The 24,343-nt window shown below is 56.7% G+C and overlaps 3 protein-coding genes across 7 annotated transcripts in view; all 3 read left to right on the top strand.

Moving 5' to 3' along the window:
• The first annotated feature begins 1,679 nt into the window (after positions 1 to 1,679).
• On the top strand, positions 1,680 to 13,299 carry FA2H (fatty acid 2-hydroxylase). Its single transcript, XM_051771348.1, is given in 8 exon segments — positions 1,680 to 1,731; positions 1,734 to 2,059; positions 7,657 to 7,752; positions 9,308 to 9,450; positions 9,564 to 9,670; positions 10,939 to 11,111; positions 11,602 to 11,854; positions 12,497 to 13,299. Coding segments are annotated over 8 exon segments (1,215 nt in total). The 5' UTR covers positions 1,680 to 1,694; the 3' UTR covers positions 12,577 to 13,299.
• Positions 13,300 to 13,562: 263 nt separating this feature from the next.
• On the top strand, positions 13,563 to 19,996 carry MLKL (mixed lineage kinase domain like pseudokinase). Of its 3 annotated transcripts, none has more exons than XM_051771339.1 (9): positions 13,563 to 14,222; positions 14,957 to 15,534; positions 15,727 to 15,840; positions 15,943 to 16,117; positions 16,220 to 16,317; positions 16,434 to 16,654; positions 17,058 to 17,206; positions 17,407 to 17,456; positions 17,947 to 18,332. In XM_051771339.1, exons 2-9 carry the CDS (start codon positions 15,078 to 15,080, stop codon positions 18,174 to 18,176), a joined length of 1,494 nt encoding a protein of 497 aa, XP_051627299.1. In that variant the 5' UTR covers positions 13,563 to 14,222; positions 14,957 to 15,077; the 3' UTR covers positions 18,177 to 18,332. The 3 variants fall into 3 exon arrangements, with proteins under 3 accessions (XP_051627299.1, XP_051627298.1, XP_051627297.1); XM_051771338.1 differs by lacking the exon at positions 13,563 to 14,222 and adding an exon at positions 18,908 to 19,996 and having other exon boundaries at positions 14,631 to 15,534; positions 17,947 to 18,087; XM_051771337.1 differs by lacking the exon at positions 13,563 to 14,222 and having other exon boundaries at positions 14,631 to 15,534.
• RFWD3 (ring finger and WD repeat domain 3) overlaps positions 19,992 to 24,343 on the top strand; it is a 25,169-nt gene continuing 20,817 nt past the window's right edge. For 2 of the 3 annotated variants that reach the window (XR_007900500.1, XM_051771335.1), the window contains exons 1-3: positions 20,114 to 20,409; positions 22,318 to 22,696; positions 24,067 to 24,290. Coding sequence is in view for 2 of the 3 variants with exons in the window: in XM_051771335.1 (XP_051627295.1) it covers positions 22,320 to 22,696; positions 24,067 to 24,290 (601 nt within the window). In the remaining variant the exon portion in view is untranslated. Of the gene's footprint in view, positions 20,075 to 20,113; positions 20,410 to 22,317; positions 22,697 to 24,066; positions 24,291 to 24,343 lie in introns of those variants that run through there. The other variant, XM_051771336.1, reaches the window with a different exon arrangement.

The following is a 24,343-nucleotide window of genomic DNA, read 5'->3' as shown; positions in this document are numbered from 1 at the left end:
CCTTGGCAGCACGTGGTGCCTAAGGGACCTGGACATTCCAAAATCCAAGGTAGGGCTGGGCTGCAAGGGCAAGACCAGATGGTGGGGGCTGTGGTGGGGTCATGGGCAAAGTCCTCTCCATCTCCCCCAGCACCCCACAAAGAGATAGCAGCCATTGTGCCTGCCCTGAGCATATTTGGGGCGTGGGGTGCCCATCTGGTTTGGGGTATGGGTGCAGTGGCCTCTGACTGAGAGCCCCAGCACATTTGGATCTTCCTCTGCCCCTCACCTTGCCCTCACACTCACCTCAAAATCCTTTATCTCTACCTGGGAACCACCCTGATGCCCCAAATGTCGGCACCAGACTGAGCCCCACCAGGACTGGAGCCACCTTGGCCATGGAAGGTAGTGGGGAGAGTGGGATAGCCCATCCCAGCACCTCCTTTGGGAACTCCCAGCAGCCTCTCAGGACTCCTTCACCCTCTGGCCTTTCCACCCAGCCCCCAAAGGATATTTTAGACCACTAGCCCAAAAACCCCTCCGAGGTACCCCCAATGCACTCTGGGTGCCCCACAGCAGCCCCAGCCAGGAGCATGCCCACCCAAAACCCTTCTGCTCCCATCGGGGTGCAAAATCAACCTGCCCCCCCAACGAAGGACTTTTCCCTGAGCAGGTGGCTGGGCCGTTCCGGGAGCTGGGTGGGAATGTGGAGCCGGCACCGACCGACACAGCAGGTTTTGCATCCGCCTTGATTAAAGGCCTCCCTGAACACCAGCTGTGCCTGCCAGCACCCCACAGCACCCCACAGCACCCCAAAGCCGGGGGGCTGAGGAGGTGTGATGACCCACCCTTACAGGGGGGGCCGGGGGGGCTCCTCATTCTTGGGATGGTGAACCCCACCTTAACCACCAGCTGCAGCCCGGTGTGGTTGGCAATGCCAAAATTTGCTGGCTCGTGGCCAGCCCCTGTGGTCAAGGGTGTCACCCCAAAGAAGGCCCCCTACTTCACAGGGAAGGTTTTCCAGCAAATGGGGGCAAAAAGCTCCTTTCTTGTCATTTTTTGTGATTTATTTGACTGTGATTTTTTGGGTAGTTTGGTGCTGCTTTTTGCCCTGCCCCCTGCCCCACCAGTTAATTACAAATTTAATTAAATATTGAAATAAATCTGCAAACAGACAGAGGGGAGGATGTAGTGCCTGGTGGTGACTCTGAGGTTGGTTGGCCTCTGAGGGACTCCGGGAGGGTCCCCTGGTCTCCAAGGGGGCTCTGAGCTGGGTCTGGGGTACCCCCTGCCTTGGCCACTGTGGACCTTGGAGGGGAGTTGGTACCTTGGGAAGGGTGATACCCCCAGGGTGCCCTATGCCCCCCAGTTACCACCCTGCGATGCCCCCGCAGCCCCATCTCTCCCTCAGGGATGCCCATACTCCACTTCCACCTCTGGGGCACCCCAGTGCCCCCCTCAACCCATCCAAGGTTGCCCAGACCCCCCATTCCCCCACCCTGAGCGTTCCCACGGGCCCCTGAGAGACACATCGCCCTCTCCCCCCGCTCCCCCATCACCCACCCGCGGGTGCCCCCGCTCCCCCCGCGGGATGCGGCATTCCCACCTCCCGGCATCGAGGCACCTGCGGCGGGGCAGGGCCTCCCCACCCACCCAAACCGCGGCCCAATGCGCTGCGGGGGGCGCGGCCCGGGGCGTGGCCGGGCGGCATATTCATGTATGCAGATGAGCAGGTGCGGGCAGAGCGCGGCGGGCCGGGCCGGGGCAGGACGGGACGGGCAGCGGGACGGGCACCGGCGGCGGGGCCATGGCCATGGCCACTGCGGGGCCGCGGTCCTTCAGCGCCGCCGAGGTGCGGGCGCGCTGCGCGCAGGGCGCCTGCCTGGTCTCCTGCCACCGCCGCCTCTACGACCTGAGCGGCTTCGTGCGGCTGCACCCGGGCGGGGAGCAGCTCCTGCGGCGCCGGGCCGGCACCGACGTGAGCGCCGCGCTGGACGGGCCGCCCCACCGGCACTCGGCCAACGCCCGCCGCTGGCTGGAGCAGTACTACGTGGGGGACATGGAGCCCGGCGACGAGCAGGTACCGCCGGCGGGGCGGGGGCTGCGCGCCGAGCGGGGACCGGGGCGGGCGCGGGCTGTGGGGAGTCCTGGGGACGGCGTGTACGGTCTCTATGGGGTGCCCAAAGTTCCGTGTCCGGGATGGACAGGGGTTATGGGGTGCCCCAGGACCCGGAACTGGCAGGTACAGAGGCTATAGGGTGCCTCATGTCCCGAACCGGGATGTGCAGGGTCTCTCTAGGGTGCCCCATGTCCCGAACCGGGATGTGCAGGGTCTCTCTAGGGTGCCCCATGTCCCGAACCGGGATGTGCAGGGTCTCTCTAGGGTGCCCCATGTCCCGAACCGGGATGTGCAGGGTCTCTCTAGGGTGCCCCAGGTCCTGGGTCCAGCATGCATAGAGTTTTGATAGGGTGCCCCAGCTCTGTGCTCTGTGGGACCTGAGCTGTGCAGGGTCAGTAGGGCATCCAAGGTCCAGGTTTCTTAGAGTCTGAGCTGTTCAAGAGGCTGTATAGAGTTTGGGGTGTACAGGGCATGGGGTTTTTGGGGTGTATGTGGTGTATAGCATGTATAGTGCATCCAGGTCTGAGCTGTATGAGACATGGTGTGTGTTGGGTCTGAGCAGCACGGAACCCTTAGGACCGGGCCCTGTAGGGTCTGGGGTGAACAACGTGTGAAGGGTGAAAGGGACAGGGGATGTTTGAGGCTCTCAAGGTCCTGCATGGGTGGTGCCTGAGGTGTACAGGGTGCCAAGGTCCCAAGTGCATGGGGCACACTGGCTCCCAGGAGACCTGAGGGGGACCCCAAGGCACACAGAGCTCAGGCCCCTCAGGGCCCACGACAGACCATGTGCCAAGTGCACAGAGCCTGGTACCTACAGGGTCCCACTCCATGGCCACACCCCTCCCTGCAGGGAGATAGGGCTAATGGGTGATCCTTGGGTGCCAGCATGGCATGGAAGGTTTGGGGTCTTTGGAGGGTTGCAGGAGATGAAGCTCAGTGTCAGTTTTAGCAGGACTGTGTGGCATGAGATGGGCAATGGGGCAGGACACCCTTCCTGACTGTCAGCACTCGACCAGGGACCACTGGTGGGTTTGCTGGTGGTGAGCAGCCAGTGCTGGGGAGAGGAGCCCAGCCGCCTCCCTAACCGCCTGGCATGGGGCATGGGTGGCTGTGACACAGCTCTGTCCCCACTGTGCCAGCCCCGGGCTGCCCAGGCAGAAGGGAAAGTGCCCTGGGCAAGTGCCACTGCGTGGCACTGGGCACTACCCCCCAACTACTGACCCTCCCAGCACACCGTGGGCAGGATGCTGAGCAGCGGGGCCAGCCCAGCCCCCTTTGCCAGCCCAGCGGCCGCGTTCCCCTCTCGGCATCCCGGCGAGGTCGGTGACCGCTCGGTCCCTCTGGCCGGTTGTTTGCGCTCGCTGGTTGTTCTCCCCGTGGCGCAGCCTCGGCCCCAGCGCCACAGACAGGGCTTTGTTTCAGCCTCAGCGCAGTGCCTGCACTTTCTCCAGAGGGATCCTGGCGACGGCACCTCCTCTGTTGGGACACTCGCGGAGCCGCCGCCTCCTCGCAGGCGTGACGAGCCCAGCGGGTTGGGGCGAAGGAAGGTACCGGACAGACGGGTTCTCGCGCCGAGGGGAACTGCCACCATCGCAATGCAAATACATGGCGTGATAACACCGGGGAGCAGGGAGATCACACGCTGCCTGCTGCCACATCAACCATCCCAGGGCTGTCACACTGAGGGCGAGGTTTAGAACTGCCTGCTGCACGGTGGGGCTGTGTCCAGCACGGGACTGATGTGTGAGCTGCTCTGCCCGACCTGCCGCCCTCCGAAAATCCCCGGTGGGTGGGAGTCGATGCCCTCAGTGGTACTTGGTTCGTGCTTTGACTGCTTTGGGGCACACGTACCCCAAACAGCTCTTTGCAGGAGGTGCTGCATTGCCCCAGTTTGGCTGTGGGTCCCCATAGCTTTGCCAGTGCCTCTCCTCGCCTGCTGGAAGTCCCAGGGCTCCATCATTCCCATGCTGAGGGATGCAGGTTGCTGCAGTCCCACAGGCATCCAGCATCTTCTCCTTGCTTTCCCCTGGGATTTTCAGGGTTTTGGAGAGGGAGGGGAAAAAATGTGTTAATGCAGGAAAGGCAAAGAAGATAAGATCCAGCCTTCATCCCGCTGGCCTCTCCACACCCCTTTCTGTGGCTCTTGACAGTCTGGCTGTCTCCTTCAGATACAGGTCCCTCTTCTGCGTCACCCAGACCCATTTGGCTAAGGACAAATTAACCCCCAAATGTTTTATCTATGCAAGCAGGACATACAGGGGAGATCAAAGCGAGAAGTGATAATTACCCAAACTAGACAGGATTTTAACAGCCTCGCTAGAAGGAAACTGGATCATCTAATTACCCCTCCAATTTAAGCAATGAGAGACTTTTCATCACAGCCTCTTTGGGGTGCATGACGTGGCCGTGAGTCAGAGCAAATCCTCTATCCCTCTTGGAATTAGTGTCCTCCTCTTTCTCCTGTCCACATCACTGTGTCAGGCTCGCCCTGGCTTTCCATCCCAGCCTGAGCACGCTTGGATGTGGGCCAGGCACCCAGGGCAGCTCTTTGGAGGTGATGTAAGAAGAAGTGGCTTTTTATATTATTACTATGATTAGAAGGAGTTAAATTCACCTCCTTTTAATAGTCCTGCTGCACCCAGTGTTTAATTGGCTGAGACACAGCCTTGTGGGGCTCTGCCAGCTGCTGCCCAGGGACCATGATGCTGGTGGGATGGTGGTGCCACTGAGGGTGGGGACCTCACTTGGGCTCTCTATGCCTCATGGGGTGTCCTCAAGCTATGTGCCTGTACCTGCAATGCCAACAGAGCTTGTCCCGTTTGGACACCAGCAAACTGAGGTGCTGAGGAGCGCGGTGAAGGTGCTGGAGGCTCTGGAGTGATGCAGAGGCATGGCAGGGCTCCTGTGGGGTTTGACTCACTGGGCAAACGGGCACAGGTGGAAAAACTGGGGCCAGGCTTTTGGCAGAGCAGCTGTCTGCAGGCAGCATCACCCTGCCTGGGCCAGGGAGAGGCTTCAGTTCTCCTCCTGCATCCCAGGAACACCGAACACTGCATCAGAACACCCCTCCTGTTTGTACCTGCTCACATCACAGCTGGATTTTGTTCTCCTTTCAATGCCCCAAGCCTTGATGCAGGGCAGCACTGGGATGACATAGCCAGCACTCTCCACCTCCTGCAGGGCCAGTGCTGAGCTCCCCACCTGATCCATGTAGGGCAGCTGGATGCTCCCAGGCGGGTGCTGGGTCACCCGGTCACTGGATCGTGTGACCAGTGACACTCTGGGTGTTTGGCCCCATTGCCACCAGCAGGAGAGTCGGCACCTTGCTGGGGCTGCCACTCACTTAGGGTGGCGGCACTTCATAGGTGTTGACTTTCCCTTCCTTACATCAGGCCTCTTGCACTTCTTCCCTGGCAGGACCTGTTTTCCTGGGTCCAACTCGGATGCGTTTCCATCACCCACACGTGACAGCAGAGCTCAACTCTGGCAGAGCCCTTCAGTGTCTTTCCAACCCACCTCCTGTTTGGAGAAGGATGGGCAGAAGCCCCAGCACTGGCCCAGAGCTGGTGGGGCTTGATCCCTGTGGGGCCCCTTCACGCTTGGGGCAGGCAGGAGCATGTCACAGCTCCGGGGAGCCAGCCGGGGCACGCCGGCACGGCTTGGCTTGCATCCTGGTTGCGCCACAGCTACCGGTCCTGCCTTTGACAGCCCTGGGGCGAGCAAGAGGAGAGCCCTCCCCTGCTCCCCAGCTGAGGAAGAGGAGGAGGAGGAGGTGACTCAGGTGATGGCAGGGAGCTGCTGTAGCATGCAGGGACAATGGCATCTCAGTGGTGGCACCCAATCCAGGCACCAGTGTCGAGGTGGAATATGAGCCCTCCATCCGTGTCCCTGACCTGGAAGGACAGGGAAGCCTCCAGCCATGACATGGTGCTCAGGCATCCATGGGCAGGGGAACTGGAGGCGTGTGAACACTTCGGAAAAGGGAGGAGAGGTGTTGGGTGTTGCATCAGCTGGGCTTTCTTAAGCATCCTTCCTGCTGCTGGCTAGGCTGTGGTGCAAGCGTGGAGGTGGAAAGCACCAGCTCATTTCTCAGGGCATGGATAAACTGAGCCGTTTCTCTTTCTTGAAGCTGAATTTTCTTCCAAAGCACCTGCAAGGCAGAGGCAAAACTGTAACTTTACCATGCTTGCCTGGATTTTAAGGCATCCCACCTGCCTCAGGCTTTTGGGATGTCTGGCTGAAGGACAGAGTGTGCAATGCTGAAAATAGCAGTGGGAACCCCTTGCAGAGGGAGGTGTGGTGATCCATGGCATCAGCTCTCGTCAGCACTGCCTGCAGTAAAACTGATGGCAGCAGGGTTCCAGCCTGGAAATATTGGCTGGAAATATCCCCTGTCCTTCCCTGCCTGCTGCCCCAGGTGAGGGACTGATTCAGAGCTGGGTAGTGCAGCTCCTGTACCAGCAGAATGAGGCTTGAAATCCAGTTAGCCCAGGAAATGGAGTGGGAGCACAGCTGGCAAGGAGTGCCTGCTGTTGGCAAACAGTGCCTGAGCCCTGCCTCGGTGTCACCAACAGGCACAGAGTAAAGTCCTGACCACCCCAGAGAGGTTCTCCTGCTTTCTGTCTTCTCCTGCAGCTGCCAGGGTGGGTATTCCCATGAATATGATGACATTGCATCCCTCTCGGAGCAGTGAGGAGTTGGGAGAAAACCCTTCCTCTCTGGAAGTGGCACAGCTGGAAGTCCTGTTGGGCACGGCTGTGCTGTGCCGGGCCACGCCGTACCCTGCTCCAGGTTAATGGGTAACTTGAGGTGACAGAGCAGGAGAAAAGGCATGTTTGGCACGTCCTGCACAGGGAGCTGGCGCTGCTGCCGGGGGGCACGGCTGGCTTGGGGTTTGCATGGGCACGCTGCAACCTCGCCAAGCCCCCCACCAGCGGCGCGGCCGGCGCCGGAGCTGGCATGACCATGGGAGGGAGGCCGGTGCTGGCAGCCGGCGACGTGTTTGCTTCCAAGCACCACACAAGGCAGGTTTCTCCTGTTCCTCAGCCAGCCCTGGCAGTGGGACCACAGATGGGTCTTCATCCCGTGTCACTGCACTGGTGCGTCCCCTGTGCCTCGGTGTGCCCTTCCGAGCAGGGGAGGAGGGAGCACTAACATGGCAATACCCCTCGCTGTCCTGGCAGTGGGAAGGTGAGCACTGCCTGTTTGCAGGGGGAAATGCTGGCCAAGGGGTTTCTGTGTTGCCACCCTGAAGCACCAGCGCCGTCCTGGCAGCTGACGGGGTGTTCCAAACTGCAGGCTTGGCAGAAGGTTTCCAAAAAAGCCCCAAGCACGGGATGCTTGGTGCACGGTCTGAAGGGCAGTGCAGCTTTCTGGCAGCTGCTTCCCTCAGGAACCTGCTCTGCAGGAACTGACTGACTGAAATTCATGAGATTTTTCCCCGTATTTATTTAGCTGGCAGGCACGAGCTCTCTCTGCCCGTGCCCCTGGGTGCCATCACTGTCCCAAACTGTGTCTGCCGCTGATGCTTCACCACAGGGTTTTCCTTCTCTTTTCAGAGCCTCTCTGAAACAGTGGATGAGAAGGTGGTGGATGCTGCAGCCCAGATCCCAGAGCAGACAGATCTTTGCTACAAAACAGTGGATGTGGAAAAGGTAAGAGCCCTGGGGTTCCTCTGGCTGTTTGCCTGAGTGCTCCCAGGAAACACCAGGTCTCCTCTTCCCTGCACGAGCTCTGGCTTTCTGCTGATCTCTGGGATGGGAAGGATGGCAGGAGGGAGCTGAGTTGATCCAACTGCTTCTGCCCTTTCTCCTGGTGCAGATGGCATTATTGCTCATGCTTTATTGCACAGGTGTGGCTGCACTGGGAGGCTCCCATTGCAGCAACATGGGAGAGATGGCTTTCTCTGACAGCAGCTGTGCCCTTCCAGTGGGATATGTAGCCAAGCCACACCTTGCTTGCTTTACTTCTTTTTTTTTTTCCATGCTTTATTTATTTTTTTTCTCGCTTTATTTATTTTATTTTTTTTTTCCCTTGCTTAAGCTCCGGTAATGAGCACTAAGGGATTCCCCAGCCTGGGCAGGGTGATCCCCATGTGCACAGGGTGCTCCCTGACCTGCCAGCTCCTCTCTGAGGATGCCACAGCAGTGGGGATTTGTCCCCCAGGTGCCTTTGGCTGTCCCTGCCCTCCATGGCACCATCTGGCCACCGTGCCTTGCATGGTCCCAGCTTGTCAATGAGTGTGCTTTTATCTTGCAGAAGGGGTTTTTTGAGCAGGAGAACCTTTCACCACGCCATAATAATATTTTATCACTTTAAAACTGCCTTTAAAACTGAATGTGCCATCCCCAAGTGACCTGGAATGCCCCGACCTGAGCCATCCCCACCAGCAGCACAGGTTGCTGTGCCGGTGCCGGGCGGCACCAGCGGCCCAAGGGGAGCTGCCAGATCAGGCGAGCGCGGTTTCAGTCCCGGAGCAGGGGCGGGACCGAGACTCCACCTTATCTGGCCGGGCCGGCGGCAGACGCGTCCGGGGCTGCCGAGCAGTGGCAGAGGCGGTGCTGCCGGTTCCATCTCCCCATTTCCATCCCGTGCTGCAATGCTGCACACACGGGTTCCTTCTTGCTCTTGCAGACCCCTGAGCGCAGCCATGCACAGCAGCAGCACTGGAGTCTGTATTCCCATCTTGTATCCCTGCTCCCTATCCCCTTCCACTTCATTCCTTGCTGCTGGAGTGCCCAAACAGCTGCCATCTCCTGTGTCCTCTCCACAAGGAGAAAAGTCCTTGGCAATGCCATGGGGATGGGATCCACGTGCCACCGGTGGTGCTCTACTGGGATGTATCACTGCTTGCTATCTAATCTTGGCAGCTCAAGGGGCAAAGAGCCTCAGTTATCAGGGCCTGGTGCTGAGCCAGGTCTGGGTAAGCCACCTTCACCTTGAACCAGGGGCAGGTGCCCGGTGGCACGGGGTGAGCTCAGCCCTGCACTCCTGGGTACGTGGGGCTGATGCGTGTCTGGCTCCTCGTCTGCCCCGTGCTGCTGCTCGTGGGCAGCTCAGGGCACCTTGGAATGAGGAGCAACTGCCTGTGGGGCACGGAAAGGGGTTTGCAGCCCAAAATCCCACAGCTGAGGCTCAGCTTTGTGCCTGATACTGGGGTGGTGTGTGGGTCCCACTGTGGGTACCAATAACCACTGTCTACGCCCTCAGGACCTGGTAGACTGGCAGAAGCCCCTGCTGTGGCAGGTGGGCTACTTAGGGGAGAAGTACGACGAGTGGGTGCACCAGCCCGTGGATCGGCCCATCCGCCTCTTCCACTCGGACATCCTTGAGTCCCTCTCCAAGACAGCGTGGTGAGCTCCTGGGGTCTGCACCGTGCCCCGGCCGGTGCTTCCACAGGGGGGAGGGAATGACTTGCCAGCCAGTGGGATGACATCTCCCTCTGACATCTCCCTCGACCCCGCAGGTACGTGGTGTTCCTGGTGTGGACGCCCGTGGTGCTCTATCTCAGCTGGTTCAGCTACACCTCCCTCGCTCAGGGCAACACCAGGCTCTTCTCCTCCTTCACCACAGGTACGAGCAGCAGCAAAGCCTTTGGGCTTCATTTACTGTCCCCACTCTGGGTCCAGGGGCAGGACAGCCCTGGGTGGGGGGAGACTTCTGCATCCCCTCCTGTCCCCTTTCCATGCCTGCTCACCACAAGCTGCACGCAGGAGCAGCAGGTGAGCACCTGTCCCTGCAGCACCGGCACGGCCCCTGCATGAAGCCACTTCAGCTCGCCCACCTCCCTCCCCTCCTCTTGCCCCAAGGTTTGGTCCCTCCGGGGGATCGATAGAGGCACGGAGCCCGCTGACCCGGGCTACAGCCCGCTCTCTCTTGCCTCCCTTCCCTCCGTCCCCCAAACCGAGCTCGCCAGCGCTGGGGTTTGTTCCAAGCCCCGACGCCCACCCCGGGCGGTGGCTGAATGCCGGCGTGGCGGGCGAACAAACCCGGCTCTCAGCGCCGCCGGCATCGCACACTGCGGGGCTTGTTTGCCCGAAGCGCCTGCCCCTGAATCTCCCACTGTCTGCTCCCCCGGGAATAACAAGCGTGGCCGGGGCAGGCTGTCTTCTTTGTTGTCTTTTTTTTTTTTTTTTTTTTTTTCTGGGTTCCCTTTTTTTTTTTTTTTTTTTTGCAAGGTGCCACCCAGTGCCAGCTGTGCCCGGCTGGGGGAGGGGGAATTGCCTGCTGCACTGGCCCACCCCTGCTCCTTGGTGCCCAGCACCTTGCTGGCATTCAGGGTTTGGGGTTTTTTTACTAAAAATAAGCAGGTTTGGGGAAGAATCTTAATTTTGCTAGAGAGGACTCAGGGCTGGCAGCCAGACCTGAAAGAAGGAGGTGGCTGAAAAATGCTCTGCGGGGGAAACTGCCCAACAAACCTATTCTTTTTGCCCAAAAAAAAAGAAACCCCAACACCAACAACACTGTTTTACTGTCACAAGTGCTGCCTGTGCACATAAGGTCCCTCCTGCCTTGTTCTGGTGGGCGAAGCAGCTTTGTAAGGTTGGGGCAGTCCCTGCAGTGCATGTCCAAGCCCTCGTTGGCATCTGGGATGCAGGAGACCCCCCTCACTGGCTCCTTGTGGTAGTGAAAAGCCAACTGTTTCTGTAAATTAGTGGGAATCAGAGGAAAACATGGTTTTGGAGCAGCGCTTGAGCAGGTAGCTCCCTGGAGAAGCTCAGGGCAGGAGGTGGATGAGAGGTGGGAGGGAGGGAGAGCTGAGGATCACCTGGATACCAGTGGGAGGCTGGTGATGGATAAGAGCACCCGCCCTGCTGACCGCTGCATGTCTCGTTGTGTAGAGTACTCCATCCCCGTCCACAAATACTACTTCCCCTTCATCTTCCTCCTGGGGATGTTCCTGTGGTCCCTGCTAGAGTACCTCATCCATCGCTTTGTCTTCCACATGAAGCCACCCGCTAGTAACTACTATCTCATCACCTTGCATTTCTTGCTGCATGGGCAGCATCACAAGGTGAGTCGCGGCTCCCGCCCCCGCTGGCGCCCGCTGGGCTGTGGGGATGGTGGCCTTTGCTCCGGTGGAGCCTGTTTCTGCATGGCCTTTGCCCAGGCAGAGCCTGTTTGTGCCTGTTCGCTGGGACTGGTGGCATCCAAGCGGGGCCCTTACCCAATACCAGCGAGGGCTGCAAGACAGGCTCGGGGAAGCTGCAGTTAAATCTGCAAGCTCCAGCTGGGCAAGGGGGAACACCAAAAAAGCCACGGCTCCCTCTAGCTTTGCTGGAGGAAATGTCCCTGTGGAGCTTGGGGACCTGTAGTTAAAGCCACCACCCGCCTGGCCCTCTTGGCATGCATGGGGGGCTGCTCTTGCCACTGGGTCCATCCTTGGGGAGGATTTTTGGTGTTGACTTCTCCCAAATGGGCTTCCCCAATGCTTGGCAGGGATGTTCTGAGGCAGGGAGGGTGAGCCAGGAGCTGCCCGTCCCACCGTCCCTCTCCGCTTCCAGTCTCCCTTCGACAGCTCCCGCCTGGTCTTCCCTCCCGTGCCGGCCTCGCTGGTGATCGGCTTCTTCTACGGCGTCCTGCGGCTCCTGCTGCCCGAGGTGCTGGGGCTCTCCGTGTTCGTCGGGGGGCTCTGCGGCTACGTCATCTACGACATGATGCACTATTACCTCCACTACGGCTCACCCAGAAAAGGCACCTACCTGTATGGCCTGAAGGCTTATCACGTCAAGCACCACTTTGAGCACCAAAGATCAGGTAGCGCCCTGTCCCCGCCCTGTGCGTGCCGGCAGGGGCGGGGGCTGTCAAAGCCCGGTCTACCCGCACGTGTGCCACTAACGCTCCAAAATATTTGGGATTTGGGATTGGGAAGGTCAAGCACCGCGCTGCTGGGGAAGCGGCATGTGAGGTGCTGCAGCCCATGGGGCACATTTCTTGGCCCCCAGGTTGAGGATGGGGAGCCAGAGTGGTACAGGGTGAAGGCAGCAGCCTGTGGGTATTAATGCCACTGGGGATGCCAGGGTGGAGGCCAAGCCTTCATGGAGCTGGAATGTGGGTGCCTGTCCCATCCTGGGGCAGCATCTCTTCCTGCCAGGAGGCAGGGTGAGGCCCTGGGCTTCCCCAGACCCGCCCCAAACCTTTCCCAGCCTGGCGCTTGCTCAACCTGCCCTTTGCCCGGTTTCCTAGGAGAAAACGCCCCATCCAGATAAGCTATCATCCATGGGCCTGGTGGCATGGCCCAACCAGCTCCTGCTCCCTCTGCTCTTCCTCCTTGCCCTACCCTGCCTTCCTCCCTCCTCAAAACACAGACACTCCTCCCTCACCGGTTAACACAGAGCCCTTACAACACCCCGGCCATGGTGGTGCCGTGGGCTGAGCACTCTCTCCCCTTGCCCGCAGGCTTTGGCATCAGCACACGCTTCTGGGATTACCCCTTCCGGACACTCATCCCTGAGGAGACCTTCAAGAAAGAGGACTGACAGCCCCAGCATGGTGCCTGGCTCCCAGCTCCGTCCCCCTGGGCTGGGGCCGGTGTCCCTCCCCAGCCCTTGGCAAGGCCAGCTGGTCCCTGCCCCCTTCCTGGGGCTGTGCCACAGCAGTGGCTCCACACTGGACCATCCTTCCAGAGAGCTGTGGTCCAGCTGTGGCACGGCCAAGGGGATGGGGGACTGAGGGTGTGAAGAGGAAGAGGTTCTGGGGCCCCCTGGGGGGCTCCTGCCCCTCCCTTGGTGCCCTCCTGCTCCAGGCCATGGATGCACAGGCAGATCTGCTGCCTGAGAGATGAAGTGCCTGGTGGTGCTCTCCGTCCTCTGCCCTGGCCCCTGAGGCCCCTGTTCCTCCCAGAGTGCTCTCCCTCTCCAGGGCTGCAGTTAACCCCATCCCCTAACTCCTTCCGAGGGGATTCTGTATCCTGGGTCCTTCTCCCGGCCTGATCTCAGCACAGGGTTTTCTTGGCCTGCAGCCCTTTTGGGGGGTCCTGCAGGTCTGGATTGTGCCTTTTTCTAACCAGTGCACCCGTATCTCTCTGCCAGATTTATCAAGTTCATGGTTTTTGTAGACATTGGCTACTTGAAACTCAAACTCCAATGAACAGAATTATTACGAGATGCCTTTTTTTGCTGATCCTGTGATTTTATTTTTTATTATTTTTTTCCCTAATGTTTACTGCAGATATTTAAAGGTTTGGAATAAATTTATATGTAAAACTTAGACACTACAATTGTAAATAAACTGTATATTTTGAAAAATAAAGCCTTTTAGAAGAGTCCGACAAATATATCCCCTGGGGCTACTCCCATGTTCTCCCACACTTGGTGCATCCCTTTCCAGGTGCTGATGGCCCTAAGTGCCACTTTTCTTGGCTCCCCTCATCAGCCACAGTGAGGGAGGAGCTTTACGAGGAGCATCAGCAACAAACTCGTGTGGCCCCAGGCTCGGGTAAGCAGAAGCTGGCTGAAGTTGCCACTCACTTCCCTGAAATTGGGCAAGAGCGCTTCCTAAAATCAGCCTGGCCCTCTGACGAACCCACATGCAAAACTTCCTGTGCTCCCAGCAGAGGTCAAGCGCTATTTCCAGCACTGGTGCCCACAGCCCCCTTCCTTTGGTGCTGGAGGGTCCTGGGGCTGCAGGGGTAGGGAAGGGAGCTCAGAGGACCAGCACCCCTCGTTTGGGATGGGTGTGCTCCAGAGGGTCTCACTGCAGGTGTGAAGGAAGCTCAGCAGGACACAGAGCCCCTGTTGTGGGTGTTACAGTGCCCTGGGCGAGCCTTCTCACAGCTGACAGCACAGCAGAAGGGGTTGGGGTGCTCAAAATAGCAGCAGCAGCAAGCATCGATACGAGGGGCACAGCCTCCCCACCCCTTCCTCCAAACATACTTCCCATGGGCAATTCCTTCTTCCACCAGGCAAAACCCAGCACAGGGGCCTCCAGCCACTGGGGATACCCCAGGCAGCTTTCTGGGAGCAGGGGGTTGTCCCGGTGTGGGAAGCTGCAGGGGGTTGCACAATGTCCCTTCCGCTGCGTGGCAGCAGTGGCGGGGAGAGCACCCTATAAAATCCTTCTCCTCCTGCTGTGCCTCTCCAGTCTGTGGAGGCAGCCAAAGCAGAGACCAGTGGAGCAGGACCAGGTAACAGCTCATTTCTTCCTTGGGGACTGGGCTGGAAAGAGGACGGGAGAGTGGAGCTGGTTTCTGGGTGTGTTCCCATCTTGTTTCCCGCCGGTAGCGCCTGGCACCCCTCTCTTAGCCCTGGCTGCATCAGTGGTGTGGGTGGCTGCTGATAATTTCCCTGCAACAGGGGTGGTTTTCTGCCTCTGCTGCCTGGATGTGGGCTGGGGAGCAGGGACCATCCCTGCGGGGATGTTGAGAGCATAGAAAGAGTTTGATTTAAAATCTTAAGTGGGAAATACAGGGCTACAGGGAGAAAATATGGAGAAGGTGGGGATGCTGGGTGCAAGCTTTTATTAGATGGGTGACAACAGAGGGAGATGTTGGGTAGAAATGAAAATGGATCTTTATGGTCAATGATGTAGGCTCTGTGGGCAGGATCTCAGGGTGCTGTAGGGCCGGAGCCTGGGAGTGCCACCCTGGGAATGCTCATTGGGTCACTGCTGGCCTCACTCCTCTGGGTGTAAGCTCTCTGGGATGGCTCACACTAAATTAATGTACCTAAATCAAGCTAAAATCTGCTAGTGCAGAGCGGGTGTGCCACTCCTGCTGGTACCCATGTCTCTGTGTGTGCCCGCTCTGGTCTGTACGGGCAGCCGTGGTGCCAGGCCAAGCAGAGGCAGCAAAGCTGGAGGAGGTGTAAGGGGCTATGAGGGACCTCGAGGGTGGTGTCCCATATCAGGGCTGTTCCTTAGGGTGGAAAGCGTGGAAGAGCTGCATCCAGCGAACCTCCGAGCAGCACCTGAGGCTCACCTTCAGCAGACGCTCCCAGCCCACATCCCCACGCCCCCAGGGGCCAAGCCCTTTGCTGCCAGCATGGACATCGTGGAGAGGGTCCTCTCCGTGGCCCAGGCCATCCACGCCCAATTCGAGCAGGTGAAGTGCTGTAAGCACCAGTGCCAGCGCCTCGTGGAGCGCATCCAGATCCTGCTGGAGCCCGTGAGGATCCTCAGGGCTCAGCCACGACAGCACATCTCCCACCACGAAGAGGAACTGCTGAAGAAACTGCTCCGGGTCCTAGGGGAAGCTGAGAAACTCGTGATGAAATACAGCCAGACCAGCTGGATCCAGAAGTTCCTGCGAGCCCGCAGCACTGGTGAGGAGTTCGTCTGGGTGAACGAGAGCCTGGAGGACATTGCCCAGGGGCTCTCGCTCCTGCTGCAGGCGGAGCAGAAGCAGGCTTTCCTAGAAGTTTTCCAGGCAAAGACGTGTCGCAGGCAGGATGCTGAGGACCTGAGGGATGACAGGGCTTTCTTGGACCAGGTGATTGCAAGTAAGTGTGCATTTAGCAAACCCTCTTTCCCTGAGACCAGAGGTTGGCACATCTCCCCAGCTGCTTCCTAGCTTTGTCTTGATTGCCACAGCCATGGAGAGCCAGAGGGACATTTAAACCATGAGAAAAACTAACCACATCAGTCCTGCTTGTTCATCCAGTGGCCCAACCTGTGCATGTTTCTCTCCCCAGGTACTGAGGAACCTGAAGAGGTGGCTGAGGAGATCTACATTGGCAGTCAGTGTGTGGAGAGCAAGGTAGACTGGATGCAAAGGGAGCTGAACAAAATCGTGCGCGAGATGGAGCGTAAGTGGTGTCGCAGTTCCTGCACCCTGTGCACTGTGTCCTTTCCCCCCAAAGCCCTGCCTAACGAGTCCCTCGTTCCCTCCCGGCACATGGTGGGAGCAGGCTTGAAGAAGGTCAACGTTGGTAAAAGAGAAGATATCACTGAGATCAAGCGGGACCACCTCACCCTCTACAGGCACCTGCAGGACACCGAGAGCTACGACCTCTACGAGGGCGAGTACCTCAAGTACCCTGTTGCCATCAAAACCTTCAAGAGGCCACTGACCACTGACCCAGTGTGAGTTGTCCTGGGTGGGAGCGAGTGTGCCACCTGGGAGGGTGGCACAGCACCGTGTCATGCCTTGTTCCAGGGATCTCACCATGCTGTCCTTTTCCACAGGAAGGTGAGAGACATCTTCGAAAAGGAGGTTCAGACCCTGAAGAAGTTTGAGTCTCCAAACATCCTGCGCATGTACGGGATCTGCATTGAGGAGAACGGTAGGGGGGTCACATTAATGTCACCCTTTTCCTCCCCTGCCTGCTCCCAGTGGGAGACAGTTTGCCGTGGTCCCCTCCCAGGAGGTGGCACAAGGCAGGATCCTTTTGCCCTGCAGATGGGAGCCCCTGCTTCTCCATCGTCATGGAGTACTGTAAGCACGGGACGCTGCGGGATGTGCTGAACACGCAGCAGCATCTTGGCTGGGACATCCGCATTCGGATGGCCCTGGGAGCCGCCAGAGGCCTTTACAGGCTGCACCAGACAGGGGAAAAATCCCGACTCCACGGCTGCATCTGCAGCAGCAAGTTCCTGGTGGCTGGGGATTACTGTGTGAAGGTAAGCCACACATTTGGAGAAGGTTTTGGGAGGTTTGAATGGTTTTGTGGCTGTCTTCCTCCACCAACACTGAAGGGAATTATGACAGTCCAGAATAAAACTTGGAGTAGAGCCAACTGCTCTATCACTTTAGGCACTTAAACTTGCCTGTCTCAGTCTTATCATCAGCAAAGTGATTGCTCCTGAGCCATCCACCCTGGGATGAGCTGAAGCTGGAGCAAGTCACCTGCCTCCACCTCTGGTTTCACTTGCAGAGAGAGCCACGTGCCGGGCAGCACGCGTGGCTGCCTGCCAGCCTTTGCTGCCCAGGGCATCTCGCTCTGTTTGCTCCATCTTGGGGCACTCCCCAGCTGTGCCACAGGGGTCTACCACTTCTCCCTCTCTCTCTCATTCTCTCAATCAGTTGTCAGGATTTGAGCTGTGTGAAACAGAGTCATCCATCAAGAGGAAAGCCAAGAAGAACTGGAAACAAGTCTATATGCTGGCTTACATCGCTCCTGAGAACATGAAAGACATCAACTACCCCTACAAGAGGCCCTGTGAGATATACAGGTGTGTCTGTCCCTCCCTGGAGAGGGGCCTGTGAGCAGGCATGTCTCTGGCAGAGTAGCTGTTGAGCTATGGAAGGAGGTCAGGTTTAATTGGACACATAAGCCCTTGTTTTCTGTTGGCATAGCCCAATAATCCTCTCTATTAGAAGGGAGGAACACACGGTAGAATGAATGCTGAGACTCTTGCTTATCTCCTTCCAGCTTTGGGATCGTACTGGCAGAGATTGCAACGTCCAAAATCCCATTTGAAGGTGAGACAGAAGTATCTGTTCCCTGCATAAAATCCACACAGCACAGTGGGGTTCCTGTCTGGCACTGGATGCTCCCTGCCCCTTCCCTGAGCATCCCACACTGTGCAAGTCCAAGTGGCAGTGCCTGGTGTGCCTGGCTCTGCACAACAGCTTCATAGCTTCTCCTGGAACCCTAATATAAGTAAAGTAAAGCTTATAGTAAAGCAACAGGCTTAAACGACAAACATGCAAATAATTTTTGTTTCTATTTGATGTTCCTGTGCATTTAAGCATAAACTCATCTCCCTGCTTCACTGGAGCCCAACAGTATCATGCCAAATACTGTGGGGTTCACTGCAGATGAAGTGTGGGTCGCTTCCCTGTTGGCTTCTCCGTGCCATAGGCTGTAGGAAGGTTCTTGGCATGGCCTTGCACTGGGTTTCCTCCCCAGCACCCTCCTGTGGCAGCAGAGCTCCATCCTGAGACTCCTGTTTGCACACATGTTGTCTAGGCTGCACTCCTGAGGAGATTGTGGAGAAAATCTGCAACCACCAGTACTGGGACCCTGTTGGGGAGGATTGCCCTGCAGAGCTGCGGAGAGTCATCGACCAGTGCCGGGCCTTGGACCCTTCCCAGCGCCCTTCTGCCGAGGGTGAGTGTCCTGGGCCTCTGCTCCACAGGCCCTTCGTATCCCTCAACCAGCTAATTCTGCAGGCAATTTGCCCCTTATTTCCCATATGAATTTGTCTGGTTTTGTGTTTTGGGATCCACCCGTGACCTCCCCTCTTATGCTAACAAATCCCCCAATACCAGACCTCATATCTTGAATGTTTACCCATGCCACGACAATAATCACCAGGCTGTTCATTTGGCATCACATAAGAGTAGCTTTTTCTCTCAGACAAGCACCAAACTGGGAGCAGGGTTGTCTGGGTTAATCCCTGCTCAGGTCCTGCAGACCCCATAAGCTGGAGGAGCATCCACAAAACTGTGCAGGAACATCCCTGCCTTGGGCTTTGAGCACTAAATTGCAATCTTGGGAATTGCTCCGTGGCAGGGAAGATTTCACTGTTTCTAAAGTTGGTCTGGGTCTGATCAGATGAATAACTGGTCTCCACCAGAAGATTTAACAGCAATCAGCATGAGAATACAGCATGCCTTTATTACTCTAATATGACTCCACTCCAGCACCCAGCCATGACCATGTGGTGCTGAGCTGGAAGGACAACCTCTTGCAGCTGTTCCCAAGAGTTTTTCCATATGCACAGCTGCTTCTATCTGGGCTGTACTCCCCTGTGTCTACCCAGGCCTGTCCCCTGCTAATGGCACCCACTTGTGCTGGCTCGAGGAGAGTGTGACTGTCCTGGTTGTTATCAGCGAGAGAACACCACCTTCTCATCTCTTAAAAAAAGAACCCAAACAGCCAATAACAAATGCTCTGTTTTGATTAACGCCACCCCTGTGTTTTGCAGAGATTGTGGACTCGCTGGCTGAGCTGGAGAAAAGCAGGAGCCAAGGAAGTTAACTGTGGAAAGCAGGGCTGGGTGACCACGGGCAGCGAGCCCAGGGGTGCTGCTCACCCCCCTCCGCCCTCACAGAGACTGATGGTTCAATACACAAATGCTTGTGTCTGTGTGAGACCTTCCCCTCGCCAGGGGGCCACACCTGGGGGTCACCTCAGAGGCACATGGGGGGTGAGGGCACCCTGACAAGGCTCTGCCCCCAGGGGAGTCAAGAAGGCCAGCAGGAAGCCTGGGGAGACCACAGGGATGGGACACGGACATCTCTTACAAGGACAGGCTGAGGGAGCCGGGCCTGTTATCTCAGGAGACGACTGAGAGGGGACCTCATCAATGTCTATCAGTGACTGAAGGGAGGGTGTCAGAGGATGGACCAGGCTCTGCTCGGGGTGCCCAGCAACAGGACAAGAGGCAACGGGCAGAAAACGATGCCCAGGAAGTTCCACCTCACTATATGGAAGAACTTCTTTACTGTGGGGGTGACCATGCACCGGGACAGATCACCCAGAGAGGGTGTGGGGTCTCCCTCACTGGACATACTCCAGAAGCATCTGGGTGCAATCCTGTGCCATGAGCTCTGGGACGGCCCTGCTTGAGCAGGGAGCGTGGACCAGATGAGCCACTGCGGTCCCTTCCAGCGTGACCCACCCTGTGACTGTCCTCGGCCCGACGCTGCCCCTGGGGCGCTGCGGCCCCCGACTCTTCCCCCGCTCCCCCCGGGCACCCCCCGGCACGGCGCTCCCGTCGCCATGGCAACGCCCCCCCTTTTTGAATGAACTCGTATTCCCGCTCTTTTCGCCCCGCGGCGGCTCCGCCAATGAAAACTCACTCCACGGCCCTTGCCCCGCCTCCTATGGCCGTCAAGGCCCTCTCTGCCCAATCAACCGGGCCCTCCCTCGGCTCTCTGACCAATCAGAGCAGGCTCTTCCTCCGCGCCGCTCGTCCCCGTCACCGCCCGTCCCGTTAGACAGACGGACAGACCGCCTGGCCAATGAGAAGGCGAAACTAGGTCGGGCTCGCCCAATAGAAGCTGGCGCGGAGGTCGCGAGCAGCCAATAGGGCGAGTGGGGCGGGGCGGCGCGGCGCTCGAGCGGGCGGTGGGGCCCGGCCCGGCGGCAGGTGAGCGAGGGGGGCCGGTCCCCTAATCCGGGTCCTAGTCCCGGTCCTAGTCCCGGTCCTAGTCCCTGTCCCGCTTCACCGGCATGCCTTGTTCCCTCGAGCCGGTGCCCGCAGCATGGCTCGTTTCCCCCGGCACAGCACGCTCCCCCCCGGGCTCGTTCCCCCCGGGCTGCCTGCGGCTGCGGGAGGGGGAACGTCCCGCGCCCTTCGTGTGACCGGTTCGTCGCTGCACTGCGCGAGCCCTGTGAAAAGCCTGCAGTAAAGCCCCGCTTGTGGAGCGTGCGGTTCATCTGGGAGGTGTTTGGGGTGGATTTTGGTTGCCTGTGCTGCAGCAGGTGCGGGTGATCCGTGCGGGAGGTGCGGAGCGGGGCCCGGGTGCCCTCCGCGAGGGGAAGCTGCTGCTTCAGCCCTCAGCCCTCGGGTGCGACCGATGGGCCTGCCAGTGGCGTCGCTTCCCAAGCTTTGTAAGTGCGGGGAATTGTCTGGTCTGGGCCCAGGAGCGCCTGTTTGTGGAGACCCCCCTTGTGCGGGCTCTCCCCGGGACTGCCCGGCAGGCTGCGGGAAGCACTGGCCTTGGCTCCTTTCTGGAAAATTCCAAGATTAAATGGTGAAGTTTCTGGTATTATCGTTGTGTTTTAAGTCTCACGGTTAACATAGACACTGGCTGCCAGGGAGGTTGTGGATGTCCCAACCCTGGAAGTGTTCCAGGCCAGGCTGGATGAGGCCTTGAACAGCCTGGTCTGGTGGAAGGTGTCCCTGCCCATGGCAGGGGCAGGGTTGGGACTTTAAGGTCCTTTCCAACCCCATTCTATGAAACTATGCATGGTGAAAATAAAGGGGGTTTTATGCTTGTAGGTGGCAATTCTATCACAAACATGGGCACAGTGCTAGAAATGCAGTACTTGACCATAGAATATTATCATATCGTGGCCATGCAGCTGTTCTGGTTGGAGTTGGCATTTAACATCTATTTTTGGCCTATCTTAGGCTGAATTGGTAATTAGGATGAGAATTATGAGATGACTCATAACTTAGAATTTCTTCAAAGGTCTGTAAAAATATTTGAGCATTAGTATGTCCCCCTCTAGTAATTCCTGTATAAATCTTCTAGCTATTTTTGTATTAAAAGCAGCCTTTGCTTAACAGAGCACAGTGCCTAGATGGGTAAGTTTTGGTGTGTGATATGGGCTCCTAAATAATGCTAAAGGTCTGCAATCCCCAAAGCCTTCCAGGTTTATGATGGTTTAAGGACTTTTGGAGAATGCAAATTACCTTCAGCAGCCTCCAGAATTTAATCCACACACCTCTTCCAATAAATGACTTCTGTGGGCTTTTGGTGCATCTGTTTGTTCAGTTAATGAAATAATCTTGAACTTTTTTGTGTTGTAAGACTTCCTTCCCCTTAAGGGTGGGTCATCACAGACTCTGCATGGAACAGTGTGACCAAAGGGCTCTAATCTGGTGCCTGACAGCAGCATAAGAATTAATAATGCACAGCCTGTGTCTCCTCTGTTTTTCTTCAAAACCTAAGGTAGTACTCCTGTTTAGGAGGCAATCTAAAATCCATATCCCAAAGATGTTGGCAGGACAGACATCCTTAATAACATAGGTACAGTTCTACTGCAAATTTCATGTTTATCTGGCCTCGGGCTGAATGTGGATCCATAAATGCTGGTGCTGTGGGTAACTTGGTACCTGTAATGTCTCCTTTAAAGTCATGGGTTCTGCTGTGATGCCCTTTCTGGGTTTGCCTGGTGTTGGTGAATGCCTGAAGGGCTGCTCAATGAGCTGATCTGTTACTGTAATGGAATTCTGTTCAGAGAACCTTGACAGTGAAGCCACCTCCTGGGCAGTGCAGCACAGGACTGCATCGTAGAGCTTGTTTCTGGTTGTGTCTGCCAGTGCTGGTGATGCTCATCAGGGAGAGTATCTCAAATATTTCCAAATTCTCTTCTCCAAGATCCACATGAATTTACTGGCAAGTAAATGATGGCAGCAAGAAAACCTTAACTTTCCATATTCATCCAAATGCTTATTTAAGTTGATTTTGCAATGTGCCTTTGGTGTTAGGTGCTGCTGAGGCACAAACTTGGAGCCCAGGACTCTGGGACAAATTTTCTCTCTGCTCTGAATTCTAAAGGCTTTTGTAGTCACTGACTGCTGCACCTGGTTCTTGCTACCTGCAGGTTAGAAGTGGGGTCCACACTTGCAAATAAATACTAGTTCTCTTCAACTCTTTGCAGAAATGGCTCAAGAAGAGATGGAAGTAGATCTCCAAACAGTGGCTGTTTACCCAGTGGAGAACGTCAGGACGCTTCCCACGGAGCCCTCTGGCCATGCAGGGCTGTCATCCCACGCTCCCGTGCTCGGTGACGGAGGAGGCAGCGCTGCAGTTCTTCCTGCTGACGACGCTGTTGTCACACCGAACCCTGGTACAACAAGGGAAGCAGCTGCAGAGCCTGACCCGCCGCTGAGTCCTGCCCTCAGGGGGCTGCAGAGGCTTCAAGGGACGCTGGATCCGAGTCAGCCCTTGCCGGTGCCTCAGCTCACACAGCGCCCGCAGGCCAGGAGAGCTCGCAGGCAGCAGAGAGTCGGTGGTTCCCAAAGGACAGTCAGTGCCAGGTACAGCAGAGATGAAACTGGGTCCAAACTGCACTCTGATCAAGTCCAGCCTCAGTTCAAAACTACCTTGCTTCCTGGCTCACAGAGCCCAGCCCAGTGTGTGTCTGTGGCCAAATTCAGGGCACCTCACCTGCCTTTTAAGCTCAGTAGTAACACAGCGACTTCTGGTCTCTTCTGGCAGGGTCTTACCCCCCTGTTTCATACGTTGGCAGTGGTGGTGTTAAGTCCTGAGCCCTTCTACACTTTCCATTTTCCTTGCAGAGCTTCTGCTTGCATCGTTCCCCCTGCACAGCCAGATTCCTACCAGTGCTTCCTGCAGCAGTGCTGACTCTCAGCAGCTCCAGCCAGCACTTAGCTCAGTGGAGCTTGTGCTCTGATTTGCATTTTACCTTTGATTTGGGGACTGCCTGATTACATTTTCTGGTGACAGTTGCTGCAGAAACTTTGACAAACATATAAACTGATATTTTTCTGTAGGGTTATTTTTGTTGTTTTTGGTTTGGCTTTTTTTTCACATCATCCTTGTGTTTTTTCAGACAAAGAAAAAATATTCTGTGTTTAATACCATTTGGGATGGATTAAAAAGGTGATGAGTGGAGATGCTCTGCAGCTAGAAAAAAATCCCAGTTTCTGGTTTGTTTGATTTTTGTCTCATCTTTGTAGCTTTTGTAAATGCCAAGGGTGAAATTATAATTAACTGAAGCATTGCCTTTAAATTCAGTGAGACCAAGAGCTCCTCTCCTCCCAGTTAATTAAACAGAACTGTATGTTTGCTCTGGGATTGCACGTGAAGGTCACTGTAGTTCTCAGGGCTATAAGGCAACCCAAAAAACTCTTTGAATCTGAAGGATAATTGAGATGATAGCTGAACTGATGTGGAGAGGGTGTTTCTATCCAGGCATGAAGTTCCAGCAGAAAAGAAGAGGGAAGGTAGAAAGACTAGGCACAAAGTAGTCAATGGAATGTGACTCTGATACAAGCCTTGCACCAATGGCTGCAGGAACCAGGACTGAGTTGGGGTTGGAGAGAGTGATTATGAGTTCCTCAGGCTGAAGGATATTTACTTTGCTTTTCTCCTCTCCAACCCCCCCCAAAAGAAAGCAATATCATTGTAACGAGAAGCAGATTTTCTTTGAGCTGAGCAAAATGAATTGTTGCTGATCCTGCTGATTGTTCACAAAGTGGGCTATTGCACAAGATTTCCCCCCTACCAGAGAAGGTCTGACTTGATAACTGTGATGTGTTCCTGCTGCAGTCAAAGCCTGGGAACTTTACTGTGAACAGTCATGGAGAAACATGGTGAGTCTTTAGCTTACCTGAAATTACCTGAAAATAACTGTGACTTTTGTTTCTTGCTTTTCTGGGCTCAGGGCAGCATTGGACCATTACTTTCAACTCAGCAGGACCCAAGAGCCAGCTGCAGGACCCGTTCCACACCCGGAGCCCTCGCGCCTCGCGAGGGACAACCAGGAGCAGAGCCCAGATGAAACAGCAGAAGGGAGTGACTCTGACAGCAGCTCTTCTGCTGAGGAGGAGGAGGAGGAGGCAGTGGAGACTCCAGCCCAGGAGACACCTCCAGCAGCAACCTCAGGAGGTTTGTGCTGTATTTGAGCCGTGTAGAGACTGATTTCAGACACTCTTCTTGCT

The sequence above is a fragment of the Manacus candei genome, unplaced genomic scaffold (genome assembly GCF_025592945.1).
Source record: "Manacus candei isolate 608988 ecotype Guabito, Panama unplaced genomic scaffold, ASM2559294v1 h1tg000131l, whole genome shotgun sequence".
In the NCBI taxonomy this organism is placed as follows: Eukaryota; Metazoa; Chordata; class Aves; order Passeriformes; family Pipridae; genus Manacus; species Manacus candei.
This window is presented reverse-complemented; position numbering and strand designations above follow the sequence as displayed.

Excerpts from the sequence above, each read along its gene's own strand:
- MLKL (XM_051771337.1), top strand. The coding sequence starts at position 14,820 with ATGTCTCTGTGTGTGCCCGCTCTGGTCTGTACGGGCAGCCGTGGTGCC. Across the intron at positions 16,655-17,057 it reads CTGGGGATTACTGTGTGAAG|TTGTCAGGATTTGAGCTGTG; the intron begins GTAAGCCACACA and ends TCTCTCAATCAG. Across the intron at positions 17,457-17,946 it reads GTCCAAAATCCCATTTGAAG|GCTGCACTCCTGAGGAGATT; the intron begins GTGAGACAGAAG and ends CATGTTGTCTAG.